This window comes from Aulonocara sp. 'chitande type north' Nkhata Bay, linkage group LG22 (assembly GCF_057382095.1).
Source record: "Aulonocara sp. 'chitande type north' Nkhata Bay isolate Kocher_YH1m ecotype deep benthic linkage group LG22, A_spYH_male_GT1.1, whole genome shotgun sequence".
NCBI classification, from domain to species: Eukaryota; Metazoa; Chordata; class Actinopteri; order Cichliformes; family Cichlidae; genus Aulonocara; species Aulonocara sp. 'chitande type north' Nkhata Bay.
Window position 1 is genome coordinate 13,316,659 of NC_141364.1, and position 16,113 is coordinate 13,332,771.

Genomic DNA, 16,113 nt, shown 5'->3' on the forward strand with positions numbered 1-16,113 from the left:
TAGTGCTCAGTAAGATTAGTACGGTTTAAGTAACAGTTCATTTACCAGGACTTACCCAGTGAGTTTAAAGGTTTTAAGGCGTTGGTTGTGATGAGTTGGAAGTGACGGATCCGTGTCACTAGGTGACATCATAATAAAACGCACAACATTAACACTAGCATGAAGCTCATGAACATAAAACTACTCTCCATTTATGTGTAATAGTGAATACATCTTACTAAACCCTTATTTATTTATTTTTTAATCATTATGTATAGATTTTTTATTTTCCTTTACTTTTTCCTTTACATCATCATGTTCCTGTCATCTTTAAATCCCATCTTCCAGGGCTCCTCTTCCTCTGGTCGGACCCGTAGTTTCTCCCTCCTTCCCCACCTAACACCAACTTCATCCCCGGGATCTCCGAGGCACCTGGGTCACCCCGCCACACCCAGCAACATCGTCACGATCACTCACCACAAATCTCCAGCTGCAGCTCGACGAGCCAAGAGTCAATACCCAGGCCGGCTGCTGGAGGTCAAAGAGGTGGGTGGAGAAGTCGTAGCAGTAACAACACGCCTTTTGACTTATGAGTGGGCATATGTTTTCACCTTTTAGATTTATTGAATGCAGTTTCCTTCTTCAGTACACTTTCTTTCTGAATTTTTCCCTTAAAAGAAACTGGCTTTAATTATATGTTACAAGAACTAAGTTAAAGAATAGTTTTATTTTTCCAGAAAATGTTATTTATTAATTGATAAATTACATAAAGAAACAAGAACCCAACAAGAGCTTAACCTATCATGGCGTGTTTGTGTCAGTTTCTGTCTGACACAAGTGAATCGCGGGAAGGAAACCTCCTCTTCCTCCTCTTCCACTGTAATCTCGGCAGTTCTTTTCTCTGTTTTTACTGGAGACGGTCACTCCTTAACATCTCTTTTTCATTATAAAGATTATTCAGCTGTGTCTGTCCACTGCTTGAGGGTATCCAGCACAGTTTTGTACTAATTTTCTGTAATGGCTTTTTTATTAATGCCAGCAGTGAGCAGTGTTTTCCAAAGACAGGATTTGGTATTTGGTATTCCACCTAAGGAAATACTTTCTATAGTCTGACTCATAAGAGGCTGTTTTCAAAGGCTTTTACAGATTGGTTATCTAGTAATTATATTTAATTTTAGTATTTTTGTGTCCATTAGCAGAAATGTTTTACTTTGAAAAACTAAAGCCCCTCTGCGGTGTAACGCTCTGTTGAAGTAGCAGAAGTCTGTCATTCGGATGTGGGTCACTTTAACATTAATGCTCGTCACAGCTTCATTCAAGCTTAACAACAACAGAGCGCCATGGCGCACACGAGACGGGACAGTACAGCAAGTGATGTATAATGCATCACATCGCAGTAGACAAACACAAGTGTTCAGAGATTTCTTTTTTCCTTCATTTTATTGCTGTTAAGGGGATTTTTTTTATTTTATTTTTTTTTAGAAAAACTGATAATTTCTTAGCTTTTTTGTGAGCTGAGTAAATCAGACAACAGGGAATCTTGTGAGTGTCTGACATTTTACTGATTTTCAAGCACATAGATTTAGCAATTTAATATTTAGAAATTGTGTAATTGCAAATAAATCAAATCAAATCACTTTTATTGTCACATCACATGTGCAGGTACACTGGTACAGTACATGCGAGTGAAATTCTTGTGTGCGAGCTTCACAAGCAACAGAGGTGTGCAAAAAAAAAATACAATAACATAAAACAAGCAAAATATAAGAATGGCTAAATCTGAGAGTAATAAATATATGTACAATATATATTACAGTAAAGGCAGAAATATCAAACATTTATTTCTTACAGCTTCTTCCATGTAAATAGTTATAGATTTAATTTCTTTTACCCACAGTATCTTGCATAACTGTGCAGCTGATTGAAATTATGCTTCGTGAATAGTTGAGCATATATACTGCAGGGATTTGTGTTCTCCTGCAGTAGAGACTGAGAGAAGTAGATGGGTAGCATTCCTCTGGTTAGAAACAATAGCATGGACACAGATACAAAGCACTGTATATAAAGGCTATAAGGCTATAGCTACGTTGAAGCTAACAGATAATTCAGCCGCTTGTTTTGTTTTCTCATCAATTGTTATTGCGACTTTTATAAGAAGGAGCCAGAGTGTTCATTGTGAGCTGGACATTGAAAAGAGCACGCTGTCTACTTTGACGTATGAAAAGCTGATGCGATTTATATCAAAGTGAAGAAATACGTGTTTAAAAGTGGCGTAAAGACATGCAGCAGGGTGGATGATGAGGAAATTATGGTTCAGCGGTGGTAACGTATTAGCAGTGCGTGGGCAGGTTTGGACTCCCCGTCTACCTGCAGTGAGTGTGTGCTGTCAGATGAGGGTATTGTAAAAATATGTGGTATTACTGATCTGTGGGCTACTCTTTCTTGGTGCTGATGCTTGGTTGCTGGTCTAGCAGCCAGTTGCAGAGAAGAGTGAAGTAATAATATTTGACTGATGCACAGAATCATCCATGTTGAGCATCAAGGTGTTGGGATTTGAGAATTGCACAGGAATCCTTTCCAGTGGTCAAAAACCCCTCATCACAGGCAAATACCTCCCCAAATGGGCATTTAAATTAAGCATGTTTTATATAATATCATTTTATATTTGTCACCCTTTATACTGTGAAGCCTCAAATATAATTTACAATATAATTGTCCCACAAATAATCATTTTTCCGGCATGCATACAACATATGAACTAGGGTCCTGGCTTCCTCCTCGCATTTCCAACAGGTGCCATCGTCAGCAAGCTTCAACCTGACTAGCTTACTGGGAGTCCAGTAATTTCTGTGAAGCAACTTGTATTGGATAAGCTGAGATTGGGCTTCACATGAGCAAACATACCACGATGAAACCAGCTTCTTCCAACTATCCCCTAAAATCTGAATTCCCCCCCTGAGCCTGGAATTCTGATTAACTGGAAAGTTTTCCAGTTTTTAATTAATACAGACTAGTTGTTGGTTGTCTTTTCTCCTTATTTCACCCAAACTTCACCGAAAGTCCATTGCAAGGCCTGGGTTTGAGTCCAATTCAGGCCATTTCCTATGTGTTATCCCCCCCTCTCTTGACTTTTTTCTCATCTACTTTCCTATCCTGTCAAAATAAAGGCAAAAAAATAAATCTTTTTTTTTTTTTTTTTTAAAGCTGTGCTATATTTTCTGTGACCTTTGTCTTCAGAGATTGTAAAAGTCTCAGGTGAGACACTGGTGCAGTGAGTTCAGCAGATATTTCTGGCATCTTGGCAGGCCTGACACTGACTGCAGTGTGCTCACACTTTACTGTAAGTTCAGCATGGTTGGCATTTTTTATTGCATATATATCAATACTGATTAACGTGGCTGGTGACAGAAGCAGTTTGTGCAATCATCAATTTGCAAAAAAAAAAAAAAAGCTAGAGAAAAGACTAAACTGTAAACCGTTGATATTCCACGCAGTGTTGCCCGGTTCATCCCTGAAAGTGTGTACTGTACTAATGCTACGTTTAAACAGTTTTATGATTTCTGTGAGTTAAAACTTGGAAGCACAGCGTAAGTTAATTAAAAAAAAAATCTCCTCACTTGACATTTCCGGTAACTTTTGCTGTAGTTTGAAGTTCAAATCCTCATTAATTCTCCCCGCCTCATTCACCAGTCCTGTCAGTTCTAGTTACCACTTTGTCCCCATGTGCTACATCTCTGTACTCTCAGAACGGTCGTTCACTCTTTACCGCTTATCTTTCCAGAGAAGATTTTTTTTTCCCCTCCTTTTCTCCCATCACTTCTTAATAGGCTTGTCTGCAGCTGATTTAAATTGATTAATTGCACAACATTAGGCTTGAAGTGAAGTTGGTAAAGCAAAACTAATAGACACAATGAAGACATGATTGTATGCTTGGCTGGTGAACTATACAGCCTTTTGCTGCTGCAGTTTTGCTTTCACCCCTTTTTTTGTTTAGAGACAAAATGTTCTTTTCGGATTATTGCCAAGCAGCTGTGCATCTGGTCGCTAAATTATGGAGAGATGATGACAGGAGGAAATATGGACAAAGAGAGACAAGAGGCTTTCTAAAATACTTCTGCCCATGTAAACTGTTGGTACTGAGAATGGAAACAGAGGCTGACAGGTATGAAGTCATGCCGGCCATGTCAGAAAATGTTTGTTTATCTTTATAAGAGACTTTGTGATATGTTTTTGTCTTTTAATTATGCAAACCTAAATTAAGACCTCAAAAATTATTGAATATTTTAATTTTCACTCTTTTTTTTGTTGCGTGTTTCATTCCCTAATTGTGGTGCAAGCAATTGTATGTGAAAGTGTGTAGTGACAAACCGACTGAGCATTACATGAGTGCAGTTCTCATTAAGTAGTCTGTGTAATCAGCCATGCAATGCATTTGGTTTGCACCATAGAGCACCATAGAGCTAATCCAGGGGAGCATATGCAAGTCGGGGAATCTGATATGGCACAGCGCCTTTGGAAATTTGTTAAAACAAACCATAAATGGGTTTTTTCAGCCTGAAAATTGGGGCAAATTATGTCTGTCCATCCATTTTTCAATTGACTTTGTGGGCGCACTGGAGTCTGTCTCAGCTGTAGTACTGTGACAACCTGGCCAGGCCACCAGTCTGTTGATTGGCTTTTGGCATTGTTTCTCACCTCACATCTTTTCAGAAATACAAATTTCCTTTCTCCATGAACTGGAATCTGCTGATATCCAGCATATTTATTCATTAACAACACACGCGCAGTGTCGCAAAACTGTCAGCGACATGCTAGCATAGTGTGGAAGCCCTTCATGAATCAATTTGCAAGTAAAACGCAGCAGAACTGCCACAGAAGCGTGCACAACAATAAACCTCGGAACCAGCTACAAGCTTGCAGCCTCGGTATGAGCAAAGGATCAAATCAGGTACAGGAAAATTATGGAGATGAGTGAAAAAGTGAAAAGGATGGATGACCTGTTATCTGGAGAAGTTCTAAGCCTACTGGGAATTGATGCATTGGAAGTATCTGATATGTTTTTGTTGTATGACGTATGTTGTTCATTCAGTTCATTTTCAGTTCATTTTTTGCACGTCTTTACAGAAGCAGAGCACTTATTTTGTTTTATTTTGATGTCAGAAGATCCTTCAAGTTACTGCATTTGGGGAAAATTGTGAAGTTTGTTTTATTGTGAAAAGACAATTTTGCTTTAAAGTACATTTTTATTTGTGTATGCTGTCAGTAATTGGTCAAGAAAATTAAAATCTGCAAAAATGTGAAAGATCTGAAAAGCGGGGACCTTCAGATGTTTGCTATTTTTAACTTTAAATCATTATTTCAGCCATGAGTCGGGCTGACTGTGTTGCTCAGCTGAAGGTTACAGGGATAAGAAGACAATCTTTGACCTGTGGATTTCTGAGCTTTGTACCAGAATGACAAAGACAGTTCATTTACTGTCTTCTTTGAGCTGGGACAAAGGAGCTTTATGTGACGCCTACCAAAGAGGAGATGTTTTGTTTTGTTTTTTTGCCTAATAACTTGTCGTGTAATTGACATTTCACTGGAGCATCTGTTAACCTTGAGTCACTGTGCCGCCCAACACTAAACGGTGTATTAAAGCCTGCCGTTTAACTCAACAGTTTCTCCTGCATGCGAGTCTGAAGGCACTCTTTGGAGGAGCATCAATGTTTCATGTGGAGATCTTTCTTTTAAGCCTTACTTGCTCGCTGAAGACCTGGCTGACTTCGACTTGTTAAATTCCCCATTCAAGATGCGCCACGCTGTGCGTCTGTCTCCCCATGCTAAGAATATCACGCCTAAAGGATTCACTCTGTGACAGAAAAAGAAGCTAGTGATCAGTATGAGTGCAGGATCATTTCTCACCTCTCAGGAGCAGAGTGTCTCTCCTCAGAATGAACCAGGGACAGTTTGAGTAAATAACAAGCAGATGGTGTGATCATTAAGCAAAACAAACATTCCTCTGGTGCCCGCCTTTCCTCCACAGACAGAAAACAAGGCCCTCTGTGATGCATGATTCATCCTCTGTAAGGCTTCACATTCTTTTGGTCCGGAAGAATTAGGTTGCTTCTTTCTGTGACCTGATTCATATCTACCATTATTTAGCTCCTCTCCATCTCTCTTCATGTCTTCTCTTCCACTTCTCCTCCTGCCTTCCCTTCTTCCTCTTGTCATTTGTTGTTTTCCAGCCTTTATTCGTAACAGGCCAGTACACTGGAGCTGATAGTACAGGAGTCTGCTTGTGCTGTGATTTATACACAACTACACACTGTAGAGGCCAGAAAGCTGCTGCATGCTGATTACATAGTGGATTTATGATCAAACAGCAGCATCTGGGATGTTTTGTTGTACATCCAATTTATTTTCTGGTTACTACAGCTGATAATATTCATAAACACCACTCTTTTGCTTCCTGTAAGGCTCTCTATCACAGCTTTTTCCAATGTGAATCACGCTTGGATTGGTCCTTTACCTGGAACTAGTTTGAAGTGGGAGACCTTACCAGGGGCAAATTGCCCCTGACCTTGTAGATGCAATGTTCACTAAGGCACACAAACCCTTTCTCACAAGCTATCCAAACCTTCCTGGACCCTTTGTTGAATCATGAATTAATTGTGAGCACATTTTGCGGAAGATGAGTTCAGTTTCACAGGCCTGATAATAAATCACTTAAATAAAACCTGTGTTACAAAGTGAAGTAGGCTAAATAATCTCACAAAGCCTGAGAACAGCTGAGAAATCATTGACATCTTTTAGCTTGAAAATTGTTATAAAGCCATTTCTTTGGGACTCCAGTGAACCACGGGAAGAGCCGTCATCCACAAATGGAGAAAACTTGTGACAGTGGTGAACTTTCCCAGGAGTGGCCAACCTACCAAACTCATCTCATCAATGACTAATCCAGGAGCTCACAAAAGAACGCAGAATAACATCGGCAGGCCTCGCATGCGTCAGCTAAGGATTAGAATTTATGATTCAACAATAAAAAAGCGAGTGGGCTAAAAATAGCGTCCATGGAAAAGTTTGTATTTGCCAAAAAAGTCTTGATGGTTCCCAAGACTTTTGGAAAAATATTCTGTGGTCTGATGAGACCCAAGCTGAATGTTTTGGCAGGTTTGAACAGTACTAACAAAGAACATTATACTAACAGTCAAACATGGTGGTGGTAGTGTGATGGTGTGGGGCTGCTTCTGGACCTTCTGCTGTCTACCAAGAAATCCTGAAGGAGACTATCCAACCATCAGTCTGTACACTGAAGCTCAACGGTGCTTGGGTTATGCAGCACAACAATAATGTAAAACACACCAACAAGTAGGGCTGGGCTATATCATACTGTTCACGGTAATACCGGTGTAATTTTGGGCAATGATAGGAAAATGAAATATCGCAATAGAATATGAGTAAAACGTGCATGTGCAGTGCCTATGTTTATATACGCACATGGCGGCGACGCAGAATGAGAAGAGCGAATTGGTTTGTAAAAATGCTGCAACTTCCGTGGTGTGGAACTGGTTTAGCTTTCGTCCGTCAGATACACAACAAAGCACTATTTTTGGTATGCTAGCGGGCCGTTGTTATTACCGTGTTGTTTGGAAAATACGGCACACTTAAAATCAATCCTTTGATTTTTCTGAAAATCGACAGTGCCCCTTATGTATGAATTCTGGTTGTGTTTGCTGACCTCGAAACGATTTTACATGGTACACGGCGCTCGAAAATCTGTCAAATGTTTTAGTACGACTTTGCTAAGCTACGAAGCCGCACCGCTTGATGGATTGACGGAGCATTACGGCTATTGCAGGCAGGAGCCTCGCGGAGTGATACGTACTGGGCTTCAACATAATATTACCGTATTGTGTGTGTATAACCTCTTTAAGTTTTGTGGATCTTGTACATGCTTATATGGATATGTCGGCCAATTCCACTGGAAATGCCTTTTGGTTAAACTGTCAGCAAGGAATTTGCACTGTTACGTTTTTACAGTGGGGCAAAAAAGTATTTAGTCAGCCACCGATTGTGCACGTTCCCCCACTTAAAATGATGACAGAGGTCAGTAATTTGCACCAGAGGTACACTTCAACTGTGAGAGACAGAATGTGAAAAAAAAATCCATGAATTCACATGGTAGGATTTGTAAAGAATTTATTCGTAAATCAGGGTGGAAAATAAGTATTTGGTCACCTCAAACATGGAAAATCTCTGGCTCTCACAGACCTGTAACGTCTTCTGTAAGACGCTTTTCTGTCCCCCACTCGTTACCTGTATGAATGGCACCTGTTTGAACTCATCATCTGTATAAAAGACACCTGTCCACAGCCTCAAACAGTCAGACTCCAAACTCCGCCATGGCCAAGACCAAAGAGCTTTCGAAGGACACCCGGAAAAGTATTGTAGACCTGCACCAGACTGGGAAGAGTGAATCTACAATAGGCAAGCAGCTTGGTGTGAAAAAATCAACTGTGGGAGCAATCATCAGAAAATGGAAGACATACAAGACCACTGATAATCTCCCACGATCTGGGGCTCCACGCAAGATCTCATCCCGTGGGGTCAAAATGATCATGAGAACGGTGAGCAAAGATCCCAGAACCACACGGGGGGACCTGGTGAATGACCTGCAGAGAGCTGGGACCAAAGTAACAAAGGTCACCATCAGTAACACACTACAACGGCAGGGAATCAAATCCCGCAGTGCCAGACGTGTTCCGCTGCTGAAGCCAGTGCATGTCCAGGCCCGTCTGAAGTTTGCCAGAGAGCACATGGATGATACAGCAGAGGATTGGGAGAATGTCATGTGGTCAGATGAAACCAAAGTAGAACTTTTTGGTATAAACTCAACTCGTCGTGTTTGGAGGAAGAAGAATACTGAGTTGCATCCCAAGAACACCATACCTACTGTGAAGCATGGGGGTGGAAACATCATGCTATGGGGCTGTTTTTCTGCCAAGGGGACAGGACGACTGATCCGTGTTAAGGACAGAATGAATGGGGCCATGTATCGTGAGATTTTGATCCAAAACCTTCTTCCATCAGTGAGAACTTTGAAGATGAAACGAGGCTGGGTCTTCCAACATGACAATGATCCAAAACACACCGCCCGGGCAACAAAGGAGTGGCTCCGTAAGAAGCATTTGAAAGTCCTGGAGTGGCCTAGCCAGTCTCCAGACCTCAACCCCATAGAAAATCTGTGGCGGGAGTTGAAAGTCCGTGTTGCTCGGCGACAGCCCCAAAACATCACTGCTCTCGAGAAGATCTGCATGGAGGAATGGGCCAAAATACCAGCTACTGTGTGTGCAAACCTGGTAAAGACCTATAGTAAACATTTGACCTCTGTTATTGCCAACAAAGGTTATGTTACAAAATATTGAGTTGTATTTTTGTTATTGACCAAATACTTATTTTCCACCCTGATTTACGAATAAATTCTTTACAAATCCTACCATGTGAATTCATGGATTTTTTTTTTCACATTCTGTCTCTCACAGTTGAAGTGTACCTCTGGTGCAAATTACTGACCTCTGTCATCATTTTAGGTGGGGGAACTTGCACAATCGGTGGCTGACTAAATACTTTTTTGCCCCACTGTATATAACTTTAATACACATAAAAAACAGCTGCTTGTTTAAGTGAAAATGCATTGATGGGGTTTTTTGCACTAATAAAGTTGTGGAGTTGTAAAGTATTTTGTCTAGTGTCAATTATATCGTCAGTTATATCGTTATCGCAAATTTTCAAATGTATATCGTGATAAATATTTTTGGTCATATCGCCCTGCTCTACCAGTGGACTAGTCAACCTCCGGACTCAGAGAAGACTGAAATTCTTTGGCTTTGCAAAAATCTATGTCTAATATTAAAAGTTGTTTGATCTGAGACATGTAAGAGTGCAGAAAATAAGAAGTCAAGAATGGGGCAAATGCTTTTTCACAACACTTTCTGTGCCTGAGAGATTCACCCCTACAGTGCGTGGATGCACCTTGTGATCACTGAATGTGAATGCTGTTTGTTCCAGAGATGAGATCATTTGTACCTTGTGAAATTGCAGGTCAGTTCAAAGGCAGAGTTGGCTGCTGTAAATTGGCAGTGTTGTGCTGAATTCATGAAAGGACAAACAGATGGCTCATTTCTGTTTGGTTTTCTACTAATTCCATATTATTATGTTCGCCAGTTGTTATCATAGTTTGAATATTTATGTGGACACATTTCATATATCAGAACCTGGTTATTACAGTGACTCTGATATTATACAAATCACTGTGATGAATAAAAAGTAAAATAGTGTCATTCAAGCAGTATTTTCATATGTTTGAATATTGAGGTTATTTGTGCTTTATAACCACACAAACACATACACGTTGCTATACATGCCATATTATACTGTCATTCATTACACATTTGAAATCTAAACAATTAATGCCTCTAACATAACCTATTTAAATAAACTTACTAATAATCTGCTGTAAATGTGCGTTTTAAATATGATTCTTAAAACGTCTCAGTGCTGGGGAGCTTCTGTGTCTGGTCAGTTTCTCAGTACAGTTCAGTATTTTCTAAAAATCTTTATCACGCTGACAGCAGTAATTGCTATCCTGATGTATCGACGAGGTTTCGGTTGAATGTTTGGGCCATTGTCACGTTGTCACCTTCCATCCATCTGTCCCTTTGCTGAATGCGTGACGGTGGCAGTCAGACCACATAACCGTCTCTCCAAAGCCAGCTTGTCACAGCTGGCTGATGTGAACTCATCAAACGCCTCGGCTGTCGGTGCAGCAGCACCACTGGGCACTTACACTGCCGTGGTAGAGCTGGATCATTGGGGTTATGCTATTTCTGGAAGCATCGCTGGTCCTCTTGGCTCCTGAGAGCACTCTGTCTGTCTGTCTGTCTGTTTCTGTGTGTGGTGGGGGAAGCTGCCATTATTGAAAGCTCTCTGATTTTTATTTTTTTTATTTTTTTTTATTTTTTACCTGCTTTTAAAAGTTAATAAACATATCAACTTTGATGCTATTTACATACAGAAAGCAGTGGTTGTTGAAATAATTTTTTTTCTTTTTAAATTTCCCTTTTGTGAAATTTGTGAAAATAATTAATTATTTGAGTGGGCCTCGAAGGTGACCACTAACACTAGCAGACATTTGAGAAATATTTGAGACATTTAAGTTTTCTACTTTGCTTTTTATAACTTCATCATGCTGTGTCAGATATTCTGATATATTTAAACATTATTTCACCCTGTGGTCTATTTTTTCTCTTTAAATTTTTCCTTTATCTGCTTTTATCGTATTTTCCTTGTGTGTAAACAGGTCTTTTTTCTTTTTTTTTTTTACCTAAAGAAATGTGGCTGCATTTTTTCCTGTGGACAATAAAACCCAGTGAGCTGTGTTATTTTTGAGCATGGTATGCTTTTTCTGAGTTACTTTAGGTTGCATAGCAACACATTTGCTCTCCACCTTCATTGCCACCTCCTAAAGGCCCCTCTAGTGAATGTAGACCCTCAGGCATGTTCGGCTTTCTGGCATTATTAGTGCAACACAGATGTAATTACGCCTCCAAACCTCTGCTTTTCTGCCATGCTGCATATGTGCTGAGCATTCATCTTTTGTATCATATCGAATGTTTGGGCTAAAGCCGAAACCAAACAAAATGCAGGCTGTGTCTGTTTCCTGATGGACAGAAATCGTAGTTTTCTTTATAACAACACTGCTGTTAGCTCAGAATCAGATCAGATACAAATGAGAGACAGACAGTTGGCTTTGCTCTGCTGGCCATTATGTCATCCAGCATATGCTGATCATAGATTATCCACTTCCATGATACATGTTAGCTGATGAGCAGCAAAAAAAAGGAAATGCAAAAAATTTCAAAGACATCAGGTTAAATGAGTGATGTCATTAAACAGACCGCTGATGCTTTCTCTGCGAAAAATAAAACATTAAAAGTCTTTTTTTTTTCTCTCAAAAAGGAAACGAAATAGCCACAGTAACTTTTTTCACTTGCAGTTATTATTTTCATGTTTTGCTTTTTAATGGAGTAGGAAAGATCCTAAGTCTTCCTTAAAGAAATAAAATGACAGTGGTGTGCACCTCTTGACAGTTTTTGCACTGCTGCTCCCGTTCAGACCGATGTGCGCATCTGTGACTTCAACGCAGAGAACAAACATCAACTTCTGTGTCAAACTAATGTGACTTCCATGTTGAGGATCATCACTGCGATGGTGATTGTATCAAAGCACCAGATCACGAGCATGACGGGGAACCTGCTTTCAACCATCAGCTTTTGAGCTGCCATATTAAAAAGCCATTGTTTAGAAAATGTTTTCAGCTGCGTCTTTTTTCTAATTGATTCTAGCTGGGGACACAAATCCACTTTGGGGTTGCATCAGGAAGGACATCTGGGGTAAAACTCCAAATCAAACACGTGAAGCTACCCGCTGTGGTGACCACAGGTTAAGGGAGCAGCTCAAAGTAGGTTTTATTTGGTACAACGAGTCTATCAATTATCGCTCTGGACTCTCAATTTAACACTGAAAGATTTGGATGTCTGAGCTCTGGAAGCACATCTGGTGACCTGCAGGTAGATGGCTTATGTTTTATTCACAGCTTTTCATAGACAAAGTCTATACACAACAATCCAAACCAGCGCACATCCTCTTTTTCTTTGTCACATATAATCAGCATGCTCTGAATTAAAACACCTTGCTCTGCTTGCCAACATAATCTTTGGCTGCTGTACACAACTGAAGATTTTAAAGAATGAGAGAAATGAAAGGGAACATTACCACAAATTTTAGATATAATATTAACAGAAACTTGCTCTGTCAAAGAACAAAAAGTCAATATTTGTGGAATGATTCACCTAAATTTAACTGTTGATATTCATATTCATCATGTTCATAGGGCCACTGCACCAGATCCTTACCTCCTGCAAATACTTACTAATAATAGGACTTAGTTGAAAATGTTTTCTAGATAGTGGAAGTTTTAAAATATAATATCTAAAAAAGACTCCTTCCTTCATCCCTTGAAATACCCTTAAATGTGGCATCATTTTCATCAAAAAGTGGAACATGTTTGATTTTTAATTAGATGAAATCACCCAATTTAAGTTTAAGAGTCAGTGTTTTGACATGTGCAAGTACATGTGGCAGAAAGAGACTTCCACTGAGTGCATAAATGGCATAAATCACTTTATGATTTCACTTGATATTATCGAGCATGCTTGCGCTCATGCTAAAACAGACTGGTCATGTTGAACTCACCACTTATACAGGAAAAATGTCAACCATGATATTGTGGTATGAGGATTTCTGTCACAAGGTAATGTAGAAAAGCCTTAAATAATGCCCTGTAATTACAGTAATGTGTCACAGAGTGTGACAGCGTGAAGGATTTTAGCTGGAAAATAAAATAAAATCCTGTTTCAAGTAAAAGAGTAAGTTGTGATTGTTTGACAGACACAGTGAAGCAGAGATGATATCAGTGATACCATACACTAAGAATCTATTTATAACAAGCATTCAATAGATGACACCCTTCTCCCCAAGAACTTCAGCATAGCTGAATAATTGGAAAACGACTGTGCATTTTCAGGATGAAATTCCTTCCTGTGAATCTCTTTGCCACATCGTCCTCACTGCAACAGCTTTTCAGTGACTCCAGAATAGCTCTGTGTACTGATGCATGGAGACAGATGTGCTGTAGAAGTGTACGCAGAGGACGAGTGTTTGTGAAGCCATTCAATATTAATGAATACAACATTTCCAGCGTGATAAACAACCCAGATTCATTAGCCCTGAGAAGCTTATTACACTGGAAGCGAGAAGCGGTTAGTCTTTTTTCTTTTGTGATGCATTTAGACTCTGATAGGTGACTCATACAGAGATAATTTCAGTAAGTAAGAAATACTCGGTGTGTCTGTGGGAGCACGGAGGAGAACCTTTCTGCTTTGACGAGTTTTTGCAGTTTCTTGTTTTGGCACTCTCGTCTTGGAGCAGGTTGTGTGGATTGCTTGTTTCCAGTAGTCAAGACTGAGGTTATACCACTAGAATTAATGCTAAGTGGTATCACCACCAACATGCCAGTAAAGTTGTTGTATAAGATGATGAAAGATGAGTCACATTCATTTCTGTTTCTTTATGCGTGTACTTGACATTTTTGGTTTGGTTTGTGAACATAACCTGTGCAAACAGACTTCAAATACTGTCCTCAGTTAATCCAACATGATAACATTTAAAGATGCTGCAAGCCATTTTCTAAAAGTGTGCATTAGAGTGTCTCTAATGCTCAAAAGTAAGCTTTAATGTGGCCTGTAGCCCAAAAGTGATGCTAGGATCCTGCTCGGTGTTTAAAGAAACAAACAAACTGATCTTACTTTTAAAGATTTGCTCTTTCCACAGTGAGTCAGCACAGCTGGAACTAAATAGCTCGGCAATTCAGGAGTCAGTTGTCCGCTCTAGGATGAAGATACATTCTCTCTTAAACTTATTCCCTCATTCTATGCTTTTAGGTTTAAAGGTCCCTAAAATGCAAAAACAGGTCAATAGTTCAACAGTATTGACTGTTAAGATGGACAATTTCCTAATTTCTTTTTCTTAATCAAACATTAGTTAAAAAGCAGCAAATTGAGCATGAATTGTTGATACAGGCTAAATACACGTCACAATTAACTGCAGCATCTATTTTAAATGCAGCTTTGTTTCATTTAAAATTGTTGCTTCAAAAATCAGATCCAGGTCTGCAACCAATCACAGCCGCGGTGTTCAAAGTTACTTTGATACATCAAGGTGGTGATAAAACGGCAGAGGTGGATTCAGTCTGCTGTCAGTCGGCGACTAAATTGGTCAAGTTGACAATTACATGCAATCTGTTTGTGATAATGTGGTGATTAAATGTGCCGTCTACACGGACGTTAACATGGACTGCTTACATTCAGAGTGTAGAAAGAACTTCATATATCTGAATTAGAAATTCCTCCACAAATAGTGATGTAGTTGCTGCAGGGCTGTACCTGCAGAATAGCGTAGGTGCCCATAGGTGCCGTCCTGCTTTTACTCCAGTTTGACTGAGTTATTAATGAATGGCAGAGTAGAGATTTAGTTTTAAGAAAGAGAATAAAAATGTCAAATATTATCAGCACGTTTTCATCAAGTGCTTCAAAAAGTAACAATCTGTACATTAAAATATGTGTGAAGTACAGTCCTGATCAAAAGTTTAAGACCGCTTGAGAAATGGCAAAAAATCATATTTTGGATCTTAACAAGGTTCCAAGTAGTTTCAATATGCAACAAGAAGAAATGGGAGTGACACAAATACAAAAAATTTTTGAGCATACAATTTATTGAAAACAACGGTTAAACTGAAACAGGCTGTTTTACAGCTGATCATAAGTTTGCCTTTATAAACCCAAATCTGTGCAAAAATGTGGATTCATTGTCATTTTCTGTCAGGTAGTCACACTGTCATGATGTTCTAATAGCAAAGGCAAAAAAACGTTTCCTCTTTGAATGTTGTTGGGTTGTTGAACTGCATAAGCGAGGTCTCTCACAGCACGCCATCACTGCTGAGGTGGGACGCAGTAAGACAGTCATTCGGAATTTCTTAAATGATCCTGAGGGTTATGGCACAAAAAGGTCAAGTGGAAGACCAAACAAATTTCACCAGTACCGAGCTGGAGGATCCAGTTGGCTGTCCGTCAAGACGCTGGACGATCCTTGACCCAAATTAAGGCCGTTACTGGTGCCGACTGCAGCGCCATAATCATCAGACTGAGACTGAAAGGCTTCAAAAACAAAAAACGTCTTCAAAGGCCTTATCTCCTTGAACAACGGAACTTCAGGAGGTGCAGGGGTGTCAAACGGCCGCACGCTTAGTCCAGATGTTGCAACATACCTCATGACTGAGAGGGTCCCTCGTCTGTGTGGTAACAACTGGATTTTTCAACGGAACAATGCTACAGTACACAATGCCAGCAGGAAAAGGCACTTCTTCCAGGAGAATAACATCACGCTTTTGGACCAATCTGTGTGTTCCCCTGATCTAAATTCAGTTGAGAACCTTTTGGGATGGATGGCAAGGGAAGTTTACAAAAAATAGACAAC

The 16,113-nt window shown here is 39.8% G+C and overlaps 1 protein-coding gene across 1 annotated transcript in view; it reads left to right on the forward strand.

Annotated features, from left to right (window-relative positions):
- osbpl10a (oxysterol binding protein-like 10a) overlaps window positions 1–16,113 on the forward strand; it is a 97,293-nt gene that overhangs the window by 45,972 nt on the left and 35,208 nt on the right. Inside the window, exon 5 of the mRNA XM_086280778.1 lies at window positions 328–525. Coding sequence (XP_086136904.1) covers window positions 328–525 — 198 coding nt within the window. The remainder of the gene's footprint in view (window positions 1–327; window positions 526–16,113) is intronic.